The sequence below is a fragment of the Leptinotarsa decemlineata genome, unplaced genomic scaffold (genome assembly GCF_025532065.1).
Source record: "Leptinotarsa decemlineata unplaced genomic scaffold, Ldec_3_MD MMD2_tig00000882_RagTag_RagTag, whole genome shotgun sequence".
NCBI classification, from domain to species: Eukaryota; Metazoa; Arthropoda; class Insecta; order Coleoptera; family Chrysomelidae; genus Leptinotarsa; species Leptinotarsa decemlineata.
Window position 1 is genome coordinate 16,718,056 of NW_027412556.1, and position 21,375 is coordinate 16,739,430.

Below are 21,375 nucleotides of genomic sequence, written 5' to 3' on the forward strand. Positions count from 1 at the left end.
ACTGTAAGATACACTCTGTGGATAAAGTACCTACAATATTACCAAGTTTAATCTTTTCTTGAAAATTAGGTATCAGGATTCGTTCTATTTCAGCACTCCACTATTTTTTAACAATAGTACAACAATGCAATGACAAATCCATCAATAAATCGTCAGTTTTTGCTACTTGTGTCATCAAGTGATAAATCTATGTAAAAAAGTGATATAGGTACCTATTCTGTAATTATTTTCGCACACATCCATATTTTCAATTTGCCAATGACGTGGTATTGTTTATTTAGCGAACAGTTGAACTGTCAAAACATTTTTATCGAGAATAAATATCTTTGGACTAAATTATTCGTTATAGGTAACGTTGTAGTTGGGATATACAATAATAGTACATGAAATTCGTTAAAAATACGAGATATTTCGTGAACGCAATAATTTTCTAGATCATAAATAAGTTTTTTTTTTGTGACCCCAATTGCGCCTGAACAGGAAGCATCGGCCAATAAAGAAGAGAGAAAATAAGCTTTTTAATGTATCATTATTTGACTAAATTGTCATTTTCCAACCCCTTGTGAGAATTCAAACAATTTCAAATTCAAAGTTTAGATTTCCACCTTACCTACTACACATTAAAATTTTGAAATTTTAGATTTTTTTTTGCTGTTTAAGAATATTTTTAAACAAAAGTTGTATACTCACAAAACGCCTGAGAAAAAAATTAATATTTTCGTTCGTGATTGATGTTTTTAGTAATTCCTAATGCTATCCTTGTTCAAAGTTGGGATATATCAACAATTCATTAGCCACCTTGATGATTGTTAAAAGAGTGAATGGAACAAAACGTTGATAACAGTCCAAGATACGTTCTGTCTATCACAATAAGACATTCGACTTTTTTCTCGGTATTATTAAATTTCGATAATGTTTTCAAACGTTCTACGATATTTGATGTCAATAAATTTATAAGAAAGAAGTAAATATACTTTGGACATTGCCATAAAAAGACATTCTATTGTTTGAAACAAACAAACTAGGAATTGCTTACTCTGTATAACAATTTGGATTAGCAATTCAGGTATGAATAAAAAGTTACAACGACAAACTACAAAGAGTTTTCAGATAACTAGTTATGCAAACAGAATCATTAGCATAGTTGTTTTATCGTACCGTGAGATTTAGAAAAACTTTTGTTGAAATGGAAAAATTTTATTAACAAAACTATACTTACTGAATTATCTCAGTGAAAATTCATAAAAAATAATATTCATGTTAGTTCGATATTTTAATGACGTCTTGATCTCTTAAGATTAGTACTATATTTACTAATATTAAAAAAAACAGGTAGATGTAATGTATTCATACTATGTCTGATATTTATTTCAAAATATTGTTTTTAGAAGCCAACCAATTGCGACCATTTGCGACGAATATTTTTAAAGTTTTGAAATAAATATTAAAAAATTGTTCTAATCTTCTACTCAAACACCTGCATTCAAATATTAATATTTTTAATTTGTTGATGACTCAAAAATGATATGAATGAGCCTATTCATCGATTTCTTGATTGAAATTGAGAAACTGTTTTTTTGAAATATATTTGAAGTATGTTTTCCTTTGTCATAAATATATATTTAGTTAAGTGTTTATTATATAAGTATTTCTTTTTGATTTGAATGAATTATTAATAATTGGAATATATTTTTTCGAAAATGCAATTTATTGTCAAGAAACTTACCATCCTCTGTTCCCTCGGTCTTTATGCACCGCAACGGTGAATCCAAACATAGAGCTATTATTTTCTAGTCTATATACCGCAAAATTTTCTTGGTCAACATTGAAACAAGTCACTAGTATCACATTGCTCACTAAAAACGCACATAGAATCAGTTTACACTCACACATGATTACAAATTGCTAAAATTAACAGCACTCGAAAAACTTAAAATTTGTAATCTACTCGTAATGCTTCTCCAAAATGTTCGTTGACCGAAGTCGCATCGTTCAAAGAAATGAATCGCACGCGGAAAACAGTAGTTGCTCTATTACGAATTTTTGATATGTTGTTGTTAGCTAGAAGACATAATTAGTTAATCTTTTTGAAGAACTGCGCGTTGTCTTCAAAGTTGCGTTGCGACTGACGTCCATTCAAGTTTAAATGAGTGCTAAAAGCGCCAATCTCTTTTTAAAGTTGTTTTGGCGGTACGACAGCTGTCTAGATGGATCTTACGGAAGCACGAAGCAAGATTTCAATTATTCCTACAGAATTCTATTCACGAGGATCCATGAGTTATTTTTCGTTAGGAAGATGTCGCACTTACTTTTCGAAAGAATCCTACTACAAAGTGTGAGGCGTCTTAGCTTTGCCTCGCTAGATGGCAGCACTAAATAAATAAGATGGAATAATTCAGAGTTGCCACTTGTGAATAAAGTCTCAATTTTGAGGATTTATAATCTGATATTTCCTGCGGGTTTTCGTCACCTATACCACTATTTGATTATAGACGAGTGTCCTTGATTTCTCACATTTTTCATTATTAATTGTTAGCTATTGATAGAATGAAAATATTATTTATTCATTCAGATCACTGAAAAAATCATAAAATGAAAAGAGATATGAAAGAATCGATTACATAAATTAGTTCAGCTTTTGTTATTGCACTATACTCAGTGTTTATGTAAAAAAGGCAAATGGGGCAAAAGAAAATATTAGGAATAAACAAAAAATTATCTAAGCCACACATTTTCAGCAAGTACAAGTGTCACGGGGTACATTCAATGCATGCAATATTAAATTTTTAGTGAGGTAATAACGAATGAAATCAAAGGAAAAACTCTTTTGATAATTCATATCATTATTCGGAAAACAACATAATGTTATTCGTATTTGCAACTGAAAAGCCGATAAGGTAAGTGTCTTACGGCGAAACATCGGATGTCTAGCAGTGAGGATGACAGTGTGACATCAATTACATTGTGTAGGATTCCTGTGAATGATATCTGATTCGCTTCCATTACGAATGTTTACGAATAGAGAAAAGTGTTTTTCGTATAATTTAGTGTTCATATGAAAGTAATTTGTTTCGAAAGTATTTTTCTTTCGTTTAATACAATGTTTATATGGAAATAGCTGTTTCGAGAGGGCTTTTTCTTTCACTTTGAGTCCGACTGAAAGTTACTTCTTTGCATGATTTACACATGTTTGTAAACGGTTGATTTTTCGAAACTGATCGCTGCTTCCTTTCTTTCTTTGGAAGATTCCCACATTTTCATATATCAAGATAGAGATATGATAGATACGAGACAATAGATGTAGAGTTTTGAACGTGGTTAAGGATATACAGGCAATATAGTTGTCCATTTTCATGAAATAAATCGTCGGTCGGATAGTATGGAGTAAATTAATTGTTTCTCAATCCATCGCATCGCTTAAATTATATTCAATTTCTCAAGATACCCGTCACTCAAATTTCGTCAGCTCAGACTGATAAACAATTTTCAAGTGAGATATGTTTAGATTTTTTTCAAAAACTATAATTGTGATAAAGGTCCTCTCAATTTTGAAATGAAGATTTCAATCCGAAAATATATAACATAATACCAAAATATTTCATGAACTCCTTTCAGAACTTTCATCAATTTTGATGTCATCCAGATTCAGTGGATAGTTTGCATAAGAAACAAAAGGTGAATGTCTGATTTTATTTGTATCTACAGATAATTTGTTGGATTGGAATCACTTATAACTTCCATATCCATTTTAGTAATGATTTTAGTATCACTAATAACATCATTGTACAGCTTATAACTTCATTCAGTTCCGATGACACATTCCTTTAATAAACAAGTTTATTCGCAAAGTTGATACGATTCAATTTTTTTTAGAAAAATAATAACTCCAAAATTTGCTTCGTGAAAAAAATAGTTCATATCAACTAGTTCAAGTGAATCTAGTGTGAAAATATTAACTTCATTGATACGACAAATTGTAAAAATCTTTTATGCAAGTGAGGAATTGTCAAAACTTAACCTGGCAACACTGGAATTAAAAATATAAAACCATCAACAAAATCTTATTCTTGAAATGTATTTATTTATTAAATGGAGCTGAAATAATTATACCACGTTAACAATGTGATTTTATTTTACGAATGGAAATTGTTCTTCCATTTCTCCCGGTCTGTTCACTGGTGTATTTAGTGATACAGGAATATACAACATTCATTTGAGGTTAGGAATGTTAAAAATGTATTGTATTTGTTTAAAAAAAAACGCTGCTTTTTGCAACAAAAACCGTATTTTTTTTTCAGATTGAAATATTGAAGAAACCAACTAATTTGAATTCTACATTTGTACGCAAGCGCGCATTTCCGTAATTTTCGCCCCGTTCTACGCGCCAGTGCATTGTCTTCAAATTTTACCTGGAATTTTCACATCTTCGGAAACGACCAGAATCTAGTGTTATCCTCGATCATGTTAGGGGGAATAGGGAAAATGTTTTTATTGTTATTTGTGTTTATTAGTGTTTCGTCTGCTTTGGGTAAGTTTTCCACTTTTTTCAAACCATTTTGCGAATCTCATTAATATTCTCATTCTATGACACATGTTTGTGGTAATTTCAAGATGATTTGTTTACAAACTCTTAGTTACCATGGTAACTCGTCATAGCTTCACAAAATACATAGGTGCCTATAATTTAAAAATTTTTGACCTTATACTTCTACATGAGTATATAAAATAAAGAAATAAAAAAAATTATATTTCAACAAAAACTATTCTTAAATATTCTAATGTCATACACAGAAGTTTTTTTCAAAAACAGAGCGGAAAAAACTCCTACTTACTTTCATGAAAATTTAATTGATTTCCGAATTCTATGATGTTATTCAAAATCAATCGTTTCAGATGGAACTTCTCTTCCAGTTTGAATCTGAAAGAAAGTTAGTATGATATACACATATTTGTGAAGATTTTTTTTCTTTTTTCTATTCAGTTTTTCTTGATATATCCCAATTTTAATATCTTGATTTGATTGAGACTGTCATCAGGTACATAAGTGAGAATGTATATAGTGTTTGAAACAATAATACATGCTTTGTGCTGACCCCGTCGAAATTTTCAGCAACAATTCAAAATTGTTTTGATCCAATCAAATTCGACTACGCTTCTCATACTTTCATCACGATGTCCTGTTTCGAAAGTACATAAATCAGTGCTGACACTTCACATAGTTAATTTTATCAAATCATTATACACTCAAGTCATTTGGTAGACAAAATTTCGAAAATTATGGATCTACATCATGGAAGTATAAACTAAACTTCCATGATCTGCACCAATGAAACTTGGTGCACCTGGGATACAAATTTTGAGTATTTCCTCAGTGCATAAAACCGATGAGAAATTTTGAGGCTGGAAGCTTTTACAAGCGATTGTTTCCTTCAATCAGAAAATAAGAGATACATGTATAGTCTATACGAAGTCAATTCGAATGGCATACAAACAAAATAGTTGCCGAACGTCGGCAGTTTCATTGTATGGCATGGGCGGCATGGTATAAGTAGCAGGTCTTATCCTTATTTTTATGTGGGTGGTTTTATATGGTATTACTAGTAAATTATCAGACCCGGTAATTTTGTTTTTTATTTATCTGTTCGAATTGACTTCGTATAGACTATACCTGATAGCATTACACCCATCATACTAGAAAATTGCCACATAAATCGTATGGATAGACAACTTATGTGCATTCAACAAAGAGGTCGTTAAAGGTACAAGGCCGTATTTGAAAAAAAGTGATGGTGACCGTGTTGACACGAAACTTTTGATCAAAGATTTATTGTTTCATCGCGCAAATCCAGAACTTGATGAATATTTTATTTACTTTCGGCAATTAATTACTTTCACAAATATTCAAATGAATAAACAATTGAATCAATTGTGAAAAAATGTGTTTTCGTTCTCCTCTTGAGAAATGCTAATTATGATGTTTTAAAGAATAGTAAATCACCAGAATTTGTTTATTGTAATGTTTTCATGACGACAAAACGGTGATTTTTCATATATATTAGACTTTTCAACATCATTTTCCAATATTTATTTCCAAAATTATTTTTTTTGTAAATTTTCAAGACATTAATTCTCAAGTATACATATAAGAGGGCTCCAAGCAGCAACAAATGTGTAATCCTACTATTTGCACTTTTATGTTGCCCTTTGTAAAAACGAAGGTTGAAAAACGTTGGTTGATTGACATTATATTAAAACGTTTTGAAAAATCAAAATAAACATGTATTTACAACGGGACTTCATTTAGATAACATGGTAATTGATATTCAATACTATAAAAAATATTTCATGTGGTTTACTGTCTTCATTGGCGATGTGTCAGATTTTACAAAAACTGCGACATGTTTTTTGCTACACAGAGCTGTACAATAGCTTTCTGATTGAGGAAGCTTTCGTGAAAACGAAATACGTGTAGCTCTTTCTGTAAAATTTTGCACACAGAAAATCTTCGACCAAACTGTATTGGTAAGTGTCTTCCAGTTCATGAAAATTTGTTATGTGCTGTAATATCATTGAGAACATTTTAGAGGCTTCATTTCTCTCCAACACGAAATTAAATATGTGAACCTGACTTAGTGAGTGGCCTGTCTCTGGTCTGGATTCCTGGCAATACTGGCCTGGGAGACGATGATGCTGCTGACTCCCTTGCAAAGGAGGGTGCTGCAAGCAGCTTCATCGGACCAGAACCTGTCATTGACATCGCTTTAGGCTTTGCCAAACAAATATTGAACACCTGGATGGCAAGAACATGGTAAATTTTCGTTTTGAGGGCACCCGGCGATTTTGAAAAAATGTTTGAGTGTACTTACGTATTTTGATGCGAAGATTACGAATCCGAAAGAAAAAAGCGGCACTCTCCCTTGATTACAAAGTTACGGCCCACCAAAGTTCAGAAAAGGGCGACTTTTCAGCCTTCTTTTTCACAAAATGAACTATTTAAAAACACAAGCATTTATTCACTAGGTAACCTTTTCACCTTATTCCTCCTTCTTTCAATTCTTTCAATTATGATCATTATTAAGTTGTTTGTGAAAATTTTAACAACCTGATTGAAATTGATAGATAACTTTGCAGAGCAATAGACCTTGAATCTATTGAGTTGGTTTGGACTTCCATAGTTCATATTGTCTGACTCTATTGAAAGCTGCAGAAAGTAAAAGAGCATCTCGTGAGCGTACAAGCAGAATCATGTAAGTCCATAAAAGTGAATAACGAGAAAATCGCAATTGAATGTCCAAATCCGCCTGTGAAATTTGTTTTCATGAATAAATGATTTTGATCACCAAAGGAGAGTTTGTATCCTATTTCTTAAGGCACATAATTCAATCAAACAAACATTTCCAAAAAAAAAAAAAAGAATTTTTTATTTCAGTTTTTTCACAACAAGTCTGTATTTAAGGTTTTCTTCCTCTTCCATATGTTAACTTTTTTGGACTAAGTGAACTAGTGGCAGTTCATCATCAGAGTCACTTATGTCGTCTACTTCGCTATCATCTACACATGGCTCAGCAGATTGATCTAGCGCATTTGTCGAGGTAGGTAATGATTTGTACCATCAATGGAATTCGATGGGAATTGATTCACTTCTGCATAATTTGAGAAGATCTTTTTTTACACTTATTGGTAATGGTTTATTGTAGAGTTTCTTCAGGTGCCTAGGAAATGTGGGTCTCTTTCCTCTTCCAAAAACATTGATACATTTGAACGGACCATCGTGTATGTATTTGTATTCGATAACGCCTGGATTTCCTGTCGAATACTTTAAGCTCTTGATAAGTAACCAGTTTACAGTGTGTCCTTCCGAGTCTTTCGATTTGTTTCTGATCAAAATTTTTGACAATGCTTTCAAATCGTAAAAGTCTGTGAACTTGTACGTTGTAGGGCTCATTTTTTTTTTGTTTTTATTCCGTTTTGATCTTGCCAGTCTAAATATATTGAGCCAAACATTGATTGTATAAACTGGTACAAATTTTTTAGCATGTTCAATAACTATGCATGGAATCCGCTTCCATATAGGAATGTCCACTTTCCAAAAAGTTGTGCTGAATAGTTTCAAGCTGTGAAAATTGTACCACATAGATAAGCAGAGCGGCAACATGCCGATTTCGATTTTGTCCTCCACATGTGTCAAACCATAGTGACACTTCCTTTACATGTGAAGGAAAATTTTTTGTCAGGTGTAAATATAAACAGGAACCTATTTCGGAACTGCCTTTTTTTCCATTCAATTCCGACCGGCAATAACAATAGGCATCATTCGGTGGGGCTGAATTGTAAATTGTGAGGTTGTACACGCAAATTTTCCTTGAGTAGTACATGGGGCTAACATCCGAGCAGGGAATTTGAAGTACTGCCTGCAAATCGAAAGTTGATGAAACAAAACTTTCATTATTAGTAGCTCGTACTTTGTCCCTATCTTTAGCTATGTAGCAATCTTTTTTCCGCCTTATATGACTTCCATAATTCTCATTATTGTTTGCCTCATTTTCAGCTGTTTTATGCCTCTCAAAAATTTGACATAAATCTTTTTAAGGTTTAAAAAATGATAAGTTATAGTGCTCTCCAAAAATTCTCTTATACGTTATAAATGTCACGAATTGTTTTTCTTCTGCTTCACATTTTTCTTTGTAGAGACTGTACATCTTTGAAATAGATAATTTACTGTCCAGGTAATCTTTCTTCGTAGTTTTACGAGAATAGTGTCATCTCACTGTTGGAAACCTCTCTATGTGTTCCTTAACAGCAGCAACAAGCTCAGGAACGGTTTTATTTCCTGGCACAGATTTTCCACGTTTATCTTCTCCGATATTGGTACCAGCTGGTCCCTTGTTTTGAAAGGCGTTTCTAACTACATCACCACTTATACTGAGCGTTTGTAGAAAAAAAGCTTGACATATTCTCATTTTGTTTTTATCTTTTTCGAAGTAGTACTGTTTGGAATTACTTCTGGGGCCTCTATTTCCATTTCTTTGTCTCCTCCTCTCTGGAGACATGCTTGTAATATTGGAAAGTAGGAAATCTTTTTGTCTTTTGAAATTGTCCATTTTCCAATATTGTGAACAAATAGCCTTCCTTTCAGCATCTGAGAATTTAGTCTAACATTTGAAACGACATTTTTCACAATTGACCGCTCGGGGTTTTTTAGGTGGTCTTTGCCGCTTATTAATCTCATAATTCAAACCATCACTTCTTCTCTTTTTTGCGATATTGCGTTTCCAATCACTAGGATGACTTCTTTTCCATTTCGTTAGCTGTTTTTCTTTTTCATTTTCCGTTTCCTCCTCTAAAACAAAAATCGTGTTCTATAATAAACTTATTTTTTACCTTTTTCTGACTCTGATGTATTATTTGCACTATAATATGGATCTTTTACTGTGTCATCACTGTCTTCATTTAGCGATAGCTGATACAATTCACTTCTTTCTTCTCTCGATGAGGTTTTCCCATATATTTGAGCAGCATCATTTCCAACTAGAATAAAAAAAAAATCTGTTGTTTGCAATTGAGCTCGAATGAGTGTGGGTAGTGAAAGCAAAGGCACGAGCATCAGGCTCAATTTATAAACCAAAAAATGCGTTCTGAAGGTCTATTACCGTTGTTTGTAGCATCAAGTGTATCAGTGTCCGAATCTGGGGATTTGCTGAGAAACAATTTTCGTGGATGTACTTGGCAATTTTGAGTCATCAATATCATCAATCATCATCAGCACAATTATCACCTGAAAACAAGCAGAAAATTGATCAATAGTTTTCACTCTCTTGGTTTAAGAAACAATTAAGTCTTAGGTGCAGGTACCACCACTAACAAGAAGAACCATATAAGTCCAACCAAATACCCAATATCAATTTGAGATCAGAGAATGATTTAATTATTGTCTTTACTAGCATACTATTATTTTCTATGCATATAAATTCATTAGAAAACCGTGATCTTAATTAACTACTGCTCACCTGCACATGATGTTTCACACCTATTTTCACTGATGTTTCCACATATCAAGTTTTCATGATTGTTCATAGATGTTTTGAAAGTGACACTATTTTTATCGATAACATGGCTCACTTGTTCATTGCATGCTAAAAAAACAATATTTTTGCCTCTGGAAGACATTTATGCAATATGGATAAACTCTTAGGAGCCTACACCACGAAACAATAAACACCAAATGACAGACTTACAGGTTTTTTCCTGTTCAGACTTGTCGCTTATTGGTCTGTAGAATCTGAAAATCGTATAAGTGCACTTGACCGATTCTGCATGTCGAAATTATGACGAAGTTAGACTTAAGTGAATTTCAATCGGTGTATGTCCAGTAACAAACGCAAAATGGACTTAAATGTTTCTTTGACTGGAGCGTTACCCTAATATAGACTTATACGTGATACATTCTTCATTTTCGAAAAAAGTGGACTTAGAGGGTTCTGCTTGTACGCCCACGATCTGAAGAATTGATGTTAGTCATTTGGATAACTCAAAGATTCTCACGGACAAAATATGATGAGCTGTTTTTTCGGGTTTCACTCCGTGTTCTGTGTTTTTATCCTCATAAAAACTGTAGAGTAGTTGTGGAACACTAGACAAGATATTGTCCCTATATATATATATATATATATATAAATATATATATATATATATATATATATATATATATATATATATATATATATATATATATATATATATAAGAAATGGGAAAAACTTGGGTGTGATACGAATGCAAAATATACTATTTATTAACTTTTTCTGATAATAACTTGACAATTCAAAAATTAATTACAACGATTCTAAAAAGTCTCTGTCATAACAACTTATTCACATGACAACCGTTCCGATGGAAGTCTGTATAGAGGACGAACAATTTTCATTTCCAACATATCGGTCGGTAGGCAAGCGGTTGTTCACTCACTCGAATTGACTGCCGTGTTGGTCGGTGGTTCAAGCCCTAGTCTGAACGATCCATCTTCACTTGCTATCGTCCAACCCGTGTTAAGGAATCACACGTTAAAAGGTAAGACCTCGTTAATTCTTAGCTCGCACAAGTTTCGACTTCTGAGTCTATATGAACTTGTGTCCGAAAATGCTTCGTTTCGGAGATACGGGGTGTTGAAATTGAATTTTTTTGTTCGCATTTTGAAAATAACTCTTGCAAAAAATAAGTTATTTGCACGAAATTCGGTACCCGGGGTTTTTGACGTGGGAAATCATAATTTTGTATTAATTTTCATGTAACATCTAGAGGGCGCTACGTACGCTTTCATTATTTATTTCAAATTGCCCTCACTTTCTTGACAGTAAACTTTTAGTACTTTTCATGTAAAAACCTAATTCCCACACCTTTTCCAAGTAAAAAAGGTACATCTCCTCAAAAACGCTGGAGGTGATCGTTTTCGAAATATTTACAATTTTCTATATCGATGTCACTCTCCGCTTGCAAATTGAGTTAATTAAATCGAGTAGGCTATGAAAGCATTTTTAACTATTAATTGACAAATTCACACTTCGGAGTTTATAAAGTGATTTTTTGGTACCGTGCCCGACTTTATATACGAATGCTGAAATGGCTGATATGGTTTTTGCATACGGCTTGGCTGACTGAAATTCAAGCGAGGCCAGACGCATCTATCAGGAAAGGTATCCCCAATGCGTGACTCCTTGTGCAGCGACATTTGCGAATCTTTTCCGGCGACTTTCCGAATCTGGAAGCTTTGAAACAAATTCTGCAGAAGGACGGCCACGGATTACAAGAACTGTAGAATTGGAGGAGGCGGTTCTCGAATAAATTAGTGAACATCCAGAGATAAGTACAAGAAAAATTAGCCAAACTTTTAATGTGAGTTACATGACAGTTCACAGAATTTTGAAGGAATAGCAATTATATCCTTATCATATTCAGCGTGTCCAGGCACTTACGCTACGTGATTTCCAACCACGTATCAAATTTGCTCAATGACTGCAAACCAAAGTCGATCAACATCCGCAAATTTTATCGAAAATACTCTTCACAGATGAGGCAAATTTTTCAAGAAACGGTATCATGAACTTCCATAACAACCACATCTGGGAAGATAACCCACATGCGATAACGCAAACTCATTTCCAAGACAGATTTTCTTTTAATGTATGGGTAGGCATAATTGGGGATTATTTAATTGGGCCCTATTTTCTCCCCTTACGTTTGAATGGATATGCTTACCTACATATTTTGGAACACGAGTTTTTGTAATGTTCACTTCACTTAGCGCCCTAGGAGCTAAGTAATATGCATTGATATAGAAAATTGTGAATATTTCGAAAACGATCATCTTCAGCGTTGTTGAGAAGGTGTACCTTTTTTACTTGGAAAAGGTGTGGGAATTAGGGTGTGGGAATTGAGGTTTTTCCATGAAAAATACCAAAAGTTTACTGTCAAAAAAGGTAGGGCAATTTGAAATAAATAATGACAGCATACGCCGCGCCCTCTAGATATTAAATGAAAAGTAATGCGAAATTATGATTTCCCACGTTACAAAAACCCCGGGTACCGAATTTCGTGCAAATAACTTATTGCAAGAGATATTTTCAAAAAGCGAACAAAAAAATTCAATTTTAACCCCCCGTATCTCCGAAACGAAACATTTTCGGACACAATTTCATATGCACTTTTTTTCTTAAAATTGTCTCAGGAATACGTCACTTGAATATTTCAACGTACTTATGTTACATCCTGTATATATATTCATGGACACATCGATTTTGAGGGTAATTGATTTTTTTTGTTTCTTCTGTTCTTCGATCGGTGGTTGTATCTCTTTATCTCTTAGCGGAAAAAGCAGTAATAATGAATGATATAGTATCAATCTCAACACATAGCACTCCAAATTGCGATCTTCCCAAAATAGCGCATTACCGTGCACACACATTGCTTGATCTACCTTCCGGGGTCTCGGAAACTGTAAATAATTGATGACATACCTTTACAAGAGCCTACTTTCTCCAGAGTTTAAATATGCATTTCGAACTGAGGGATAATAGATGCGATTTCACATTCAGAGTATTTTGGAGAGGGCTGAACAATATTTCAGTTTCAGCTGAAATTCGGAATATACTCCATGGCGAAATTTCAACTAACTACAACTAATTTAAACTAACAAGATTAACAAACGAAAACTCAACTATGTTTTTATTTGAATTATCTCTTTATGGAATTTTTGAATGTATGTGATACTATAAGCATCGAGAAATCCAGAATAAAAATTTTGGGAAAAAAACCTTTTGGCTTTCTTCTTCTCCATATTTATAAAAAAATGTGGTAAACTTCCGAAGGAAGAAAGAAAGACAATTAATAAAAAAGAAACCTTTAGAACTGGAAGAAAAAAACTGTTTCAAAACAATTACCTCCATATGAACATTGAGTTACACGAAAAAAGAAAAAAACGTGTGCGTCTCGGGACGCCCCACAGAAGTGATAATTTGAGTTGAACTATTTAATATTAATCATTAACACTATACGCGCATCCATAGAGCCGTTGCGTGTTTTTATTTTGAAAGTAAATTTATTGATTTAATGCTGTTTTGAATATATATTGTTTACAATTATTCGGTATTACAATAAATATAAAATATTAGGTAAGTCAAAATATGCTTTATTGTCTGAAGATTCATATGTCATTGACAAATCTTGGTTAAAATAATTAAATAAAAAAAAACAAACAAACAAAATTACACATATTAGCTATCGCTAGATAGTTATGAAACTATACAAGTGGATACTGAATATATGTATATGTAACAAAATAGGACAGAAAAAGATAACACAAACAGTTTATATTTACTTAGCACAATACAACAAACACTTCAGGAAAATAGCCAGTAATAATGTACTTTAATAATTTCCATGATTACATGAACTCTATTGAGAGTCAGACACAAGTCAATCAATCAATCAATCACGCTTTATTGTCCAAGAAATCCTTATTGACAAAGCTAGTGAAACTTTATGAAGTGAACAATGTTAAAGTTTTTAAAAAATATTAAAATCATGATATACAGTGAACAATCATAATAGGGTTGAAAAATGTACATTAAGGATTTGAAGCTTCAATAACTTCTAATTATTATATGCGAGCGCTTTCGATAGCAGGCTGTGCTATCATCTTCATGGCTCTACTCAAACTGAACATTTCATCTTTTTGTTTGTTCTTTTATTCGGTTAGAACGCCTCAGTGCAGGTATTTGTCCTGTCCTTCCATCCGGATGTCTCTTTAAATTTGCCTGTACTTGGGTTACATCAGGTAATTTAATATTACCTGTAGCGAGAGATGTTTCATTTTTCACATTTGATAACGCATCCTACTCACATTTTTTTGTTAGGCGATGACATTTTTTCAGAAACAACCCAAATTATTCAGACAATGTCAAACGTCAACAGCACTAGAGGACAAGTAATGATACGCCTCTGTACAGGGCATTTGTATGTCTTGCAAGAGCTGTAGGTGGGGTTACATTGAAAATGAGTTTGTGCGCATAGGGGAGGGCTCCCCATCACGTTTGGCGCTTTCTGTGGGGTATTTTGGTTTGAATAATTTTTTGTCAGGACTTTCACTTATTTCTAACAGATCCCTAACAAATAATAATAACCACACGGTCAGTTCACAACGTACTCTATTACTTGAAGGAATCTTTGAAGAAGTATTTGTCCACGAAACTTCCGTTGATGTGAAAGAAAAAGTTAAAGGTTGGTGAATGAATAAGCCATAACAACTACCTAAACAGAAATACAACTTATCGTTGTGATCATAACATTATTCGGAATGGCAAAGAAAGATTTTAACTTTCTGCTTCTCTATCTTTATACAAAAAATGTGGGAATCTTCCAAAGAAAGAAAGAAAGCAAATAACTTAAAAAATAAAATCTTTATAAACATGTGTAGATCATGAAATGAAGTCATTTTCAGATACTGAAAGAAAAAGTCCTATCGGAACAGTTATTGTCATATAGACATTGAATTAAACGAAAAAAACAAATACTTTCGACACAAATACTTTCACTGAACACTGAATTATACAAAAAACGCGTTTTTCTATTCAATTTGTACGCCAAACATTCAGTATGGAATTGAATCAGATATAATTCATAGGATTGCTAGACAATATGTTATATAAGAAAGTTAAAATTTCACTCACAGTTTTTTTCAGAAAGACATACTGTTGAAATTTTTGAACCTATTGTTTTCCTTTACTGAAATGACTAATTCCAAAATCTAGACATAAAAATAGACATTCTTGAATTTTAACAAGATTACTTCGTATTTGAGTTAATAAATCATTAGTTACCATCTTTTGAGAACTCTCATTTTGTTCAGAGCAATGTTGAATACAGAATGAGCTTCCTAATTTGGGCAAATATTACCTCTTCAAAGTAGTTCTCAAACATCTGAACACAGTAGCGCGCTGAGATGAGAAAATGTTGGAAAGTATTTCAGCAGAAATTAATTCTCTTTAAGGCCGTTTTCCAAAACCCAATTATAAAATATGGTTTTGACTTCAAGATATTCCATGAAGTGTTCAATCTTATGAATTGTATACTTTGAAAGGGATTTTCAGTGGTGATTCTCAGATTTATTTGTATATAACCTTTCACCATCTGAAATCTATACAAATATCACGAAGAACTAACTGAAAAGTTTCCTTTCAAATATTTGTCAATAAGAAAAATTTTTCATCAAAATTATACAACGAAGAAACAGGAAGGTTTTTTTTTTTGAAGCGCCAACCATTGGGCTTTGTTTTAAAAGTTTATTTTGTGATATATTCAATTTTTAACGTGATTGAGATTGTTTCTCAGGTTTTTTTATACTCCAAAATGAGCACCAGAACTGTAACACTATTCTTGACGCGCGTTTCACCATCCATATTGGCGCCTTCGGGAGATGACATAAACTGAAAGCACACATCAATATATTAACCTATAAATTTTGTTGTTTCTGTAATAATTAGTCTCCGGGAAATATTCATATATGAGCATTTATTGAAATTAACCCGCAACTTATGTTCATTAAGCCAAATGAGAATTTCATCCGAAACATTCTTTATATAATTTTTTAGTTTTTCGTTAATGTCTGAGAAATATATGATAGTAGTATCATCAGCAAATGATTTGATTATACCATTCAATTTCAAATTGGCTAGAGAATGTTTCAGCTTTCTATGTACCGTAATTTTCCTGTAATTAATTATTAAAAATCAAATGTGGTAGGCCGGTGACGTCACAGGCCTATTCCCGCTTCTTGTTCAATTGACCAATAGGAACAATAGAAATAATCAACATTACCAAATTGTAAAGTTTACGAAGCCTATAATTATCAATTCAATTATGGAAGTATATTTGAACCGGTTGACGTTTCAATTAATGAAACATTCTCCACGAAAAATCATGTTTGGAAATAAGTTCTATATCTAAAATCAGTAGGTATACGAAGTCGAAAGATCACAAAATATTTCCCTAAACTATGATTTTATGTATTATTTAATGATATACAGTCATGAAAATAAAAATGAGGTCAAGTATAGACAGAATTGATTGTACTCGAACTGATCCAACAAAAGATTCTGAGGTAATACCATTAAGCATATGATAAAATTTAATGAAGTAAAATGAAAAGCATTTATTTTTTTTGCAAAAATATTAATTCACTTTGTTTCATACTTTCAGCAACAGCATTAACTCCACATAATACTTTCTGTGGAGAATACTTGAAGTTGAAATAAAAAACTGTGTCATCAAATTCAATATTTTCATTCCCCTTTCATTTATAGTCACTTTTTAAATGATTCTTTGAAAAAAAGAATGATTGTAGTTCTTTCTTTTCAATACTTTCACCAATTTTTTTCTCATCATTTCATCCTTTGGGGACCCAAACTCATTATATGAAATAACTCACCTATAAACCAATGCGGTTTCTGTTTGTTTTCTTATGCCTTTCCGTACAATTAAAATCAGCACAAGAATTCACCATATTGATATTCGAATATATCTCTAAAACACTTTTAAAACACACACAAACTGTACTCGATGAAAAAACGAATTTTTCCTACGCGAGCTGTCACCTAAGAAAAAGTTAAAACGCAAAGTTGCAAAAACAAGCACGAAGCAATGCCGAATAAACCAATAAATTGTGATATGGGTACTCCATTTTCCTGAGAAACTGAACGATCAAATGAAATTTTCTGTAATTATTCATTCATTTTTAAAAGAATGAAGCCAGCAAACAAATAAATATATAAAAATAAGATCGCTCGAATCCACGAATTAAGCATAAAAATGGACAATAATATTTGCCTTGATGACTGATATAGTACAAGATATATCCAAATATGATTCTAAATAGAATTTAACGAGCTGTATTTTCGAATGCTCACGAACCCTAATAAAATAAAACAATTCTGTATTCATTCATGTCATGTATTCATATTGTCATCCAGTCAGCCAGCGCTCTCTGTAGTGTATGCGACAATGTGATCTTTCTAATGTCAATAGTTTCGTATTTTTGTTAAAATAATTTCAAAATGTATGTTGAGCCTAGTTTTGTTAAAGCTGACTCCTTACCAAGAGACAGAGTTTTCTTTCTTTCTCAGTTTTCGCCATAAATTACACTAAGCTCGCCTTAATTCTATAAGAAGCAGGTAGAAGGAATCATAACGCCAATCTGTTAAATCTGTTGAAATCTGTTTTTTCGTCAAACAGCTGTCACACCCACTAGGCTACTAGGCCACTAGGCCAACTAGGCTACGATCCTTTCAGGTATTTTATATTGAATTTCACCTTAATTTTCCGTTAAGTTTTGAGAAAACTGCGAATTATCAAACTGATAGTTGGGCCGAGTTCGAACAGAAACAAAAAACTTGTTTCAGTTTCGTACAAACCCGAAACTCGAATTCCCACAAACATTCAAAAACTACTGTGAGTCGCGGTTTTGTTATGAACTGTTTTCTATCGTTCCCGCTACTCGAACAGCAATTAAATTGATGCATTCTTCATACTGTCCATTGCTTTTTTTTCGCTTATGTTCTAAGGAAAATTGAATCCCATTCTTGTTTGAAATATAATAAATTAATAAAAATAGCCTGTCCAGTGCCGATAGTCGAAATTTATAACCACCACAGATCAACACTTTGAATAAAGTAATAATATCTCCGGCTGTTTCCATTTAGCGAACTCAGTTTACAAAAACACAAGCAGAACACCGAAACCTTTTGATCTGTCCGATTGCCGAGTAGTTGAACAAATTTCAAGTTCAAATATTGTAAATTAGGAGATATATTTTATTGTTCTGTGCCAAATCTTCCCCATACAGAATTGATTTACTACCAATAAATTTTGTAATAACAAAAATCGAAACTGCTTTTATGTTGTTCACTCTCATGGGCATTTAAATGGTTGCATGAAACTGCCGTCTCACGATATTACGTTCCTTTTTTTGATAAATCACCTACTAGTGGGATAGTGACGGATAATCATTCATCTCTTGATTTCTTATGAATAAATAATGTGTGCGAATTACGTCACAGGAGAAATTCTCCAATATAGACGTGAAGTTTTCACGTGAACTGAGAGATCGAAAAGATTCATTGAAAAACACTCGCGTTGATCAATGAACAGATATACAGTTTGACACAAAATCCTCTACTTCACAAATAGGAGGAAACAGATTTTCAGATATGAAGTTTACGTATTAAATTGAAAATAACCAGAAGCTACCATTTCTAGATCTATCAGTTATAAGAAATGCAATTTGATGTATATAGGAAGAGTGCCAGTACTTTCAGATACATTTTTGATTACTCTATCATTGTCTACAACAAAAATTTGCAGGGCTACATTTTCGCTTTCATAGGTTGGTCATGTTACCATTCAGCGAAGAAAGAGAAAAAAGTTATCAACAACGAGGCCGTGGACTTTTGAGTTTGGAGGGTCTACATGACAAAATATCTCTGCATGATCCGTGACCATGAGAGTAGTTGTTTACAGCTGATTCTCGGCCTCCCCCCACCACTATGACGTATTAATTGCTTTTTTTATTGGTTGTTGTTTGGTGAAGTTTTTTTGTTGTGCAGTGAAGTCAAGGCGTTGTGACCTTGAAGTGTCTGGTGCATGGATCGTTCAGATTTTTTTTCATATGAGATTTTGTGTGTTTATGTGTGTGTGTAGGAGAATGCACGGTACAGGGTTTCATCATGTGCTTGTTTGTCTATGTACAAACATACGTCTGCATACTTCGAAGATCCTCCAAGTAATAAATGCTCCATCGGTGTTAGGGCACCAAGTTAGTAGTGGAGTGACGTCACAGCAATAACCGTTCAACGGCTAGAGAGCGACATGTTCACTCCACGACGTGTGGCAGAGTAATGCGTATTCATCGGTCTGCCCTCACCTCTCCCGAAGCGATGAAGGTTCGCTCTAGCCCCGCTATCGATGGTGACACAACGGCAGCCGAGGACCGTTTGCCTAGCGTCTACCCTCTCCGAGACCGCAACGACCACTGCTTGCTCGTATATCGACATCTGTTATCGCATTCAGTTGGGAGGTAATCTTGGCGCATGTAGTTGAGAAGTGGGGTTGGCTATGACGTCTTGACGGGTCCTATCAGAGTGTATTTAAGAAGCGTACGAGTGTTGGCTATGTCAGTTTACATCAAGTGAGTTAGTGAGAACTATTATATAAAATGTATTCCTGTGACTGTGGTAAATCTTTCACTCGTAGTGATAATCTTCGTCGGCATCAGCTCCAGAGTTGCCAAGGAGGGCCTGCAGTGAAACGGGTGAGAGTGGATAACGCAACACCTATGTATACGTGCAATTGTTGTAATGTGACAATTCCTATGACCCAAGTGAATTCTCACCGAAGAACCATGAGTCATAAAAATAATGCATGTGTTCAATTGTCTGACGGTGTTCAAATTATAACGAATGCATTCAATTGCCGCATTGCTACATACAGGGTGGAGAGTTCGATTGTAACCAGTGACTACATGTCATTTTTCAATAAGATTAGGCAGAAGGTCATTGAATTACTGGAATCAGCCATCAGGATCCATAAAAGCATCAAGGTGAATATGGAAGTTTTTGGGAATTATATTCTTCAGACTGATGATTCGAGGGACACGAAGTCATTTAATTCCCAAAATAAAATAGTGGACCAATCTTCAGATTTGAATGCTGTTTTTGATGGATTCCGTGATGTAATTGTGGCTCAAACGACTGAGTTCCAGGATCGTGACTCAGGTATTTATTTTTTAAAAATTTCAATAAGATTGAATAGTAATATTTTTTTTATAATTCAGGTTGGACTTGTGAAAAAATATTGTTTCTCGAGGTCAACATTAATAAATACAGTCCACTGGAAGGACGTTCATATGTGAAGCTGCCTCAATGTATTCAATGGAAGAAAGCTGTTGTGAATGTTCGTAATGAAGATCAATATTGTTTTGCTTGGGCTATAACATCAGCATTATATCCTGCAGATAGTCGAGTGTCCGAACTTACGTCATATCCACATTTTTCCACTGTTTTAGATGTCACAGGTATGGATTTTCCGGTTAAAGTTAATAATAAGAGTATCGAAATATTCGAAGATAGGAATGATATTTCAATTAATGTTTACGGTTTAGAGAGTACATTTGAGAAGGGTAAAATGAAGTATGAAGTGATTGGTCCATTGCGATACTCACAGAGAAGACTCCGGAGACATGTCAATTTGTTGTTTATAACTGATGACTCCGGTAATGGTCACTATTGTTGGATCAAAGATCTTTCAAGATTAGTTTCTAATCAACTATCAGCTCATAGACAGAAAAAATATTTTTGTGACGGATGTTTGATATATTTTTCTGATGAGAGATTGCTTTTACGTCATAATATGTATGATTGTAATCACATTAGTACCACAACACCAACTACTAATTTAAAGATCAATAAATATGGTAGAATGGTTGCGGAAAATAAACTAATGTTTGAAAACTTTGAGAGGCAAATGAGGGTGCCATTTGTAGTGTATGCTGATTTTGAATCAGTGCTTAAACCGATTCATGTGAATGAGCCAAATCCTGGAAGTTCATACACGATTAAAACATTCAAACATGCCCCATATTCATTTGCTTATTTGATAAAGTGTTCATATAATGATGATTTGACAAAATTTGTTACATATAGGGGTGTAGATGCAGCTCAGAAATTTGTGAGTAGCATTGAAGATGATTTGAAAGAGATACATGAAAATCATCTCAGAAACCCTAAACCAATGGATACACAAACTGTCGAAGAAGAAGAACAGTTTGTTGCAGC

At 33.4% G+C, this 21,375-nt stretch overlaps 2 protein-coding genes across 4 annotated transcripts in view; one reads left to right on the forward strand and one right to left on the reverse strand.

The window, feature by feature from the left end:
• if (integrin subunit alpha inflated) overlaps window positions 1–2,141 on the reverse strand; it is a 288,652-nt gene extending 286,511 nt beyond the window's left edge. For both annotated transcript variants that reach the window (XM_074175145.1, XM_074175144.1), the window contains exon 1: window positions 1,727–2,141. In XM_074175145.1, coding sequence (XP_074031246.1) covers window positions 1,727–1,893 — 167 coding nt within the window. In that variant the 5' untranslated portion in view covers window positions 1,894–2,141. The remainder of the gene's footprint in view (window positions 1–1,726) is intronic.
• Window positions 2,142–4,060: 1,919 nt separating this feature from the next.
• Window positions 4,061–21,375, forward strand: part of LOC111506461 (beta-1,3-glucosyltransferase) — a 104,812-nt gene continuing 87,497 nt past the window's right edge. Inside the window, exons 1-2 of one of the 2 annotated variants that reach the window (XM_074175147.1) lie at window positions 4,061–4,218; window positions 4,299–4,528. In XM_074175147.1, coding sequence (XP_074031248.1) covers window positions 4,462–4,528 — 67 coding nt within the window. In that variant the 5' untranslated portion in view covers window positions 4,061–4,218; window positions 4,299–4,461. The remainder of the gene's footprint in view (window positions 4,219–4,298; window positions 4,529–21,375) is intronic. The other variant, XM_074175146.1, reaches the window with a different exon arrangement.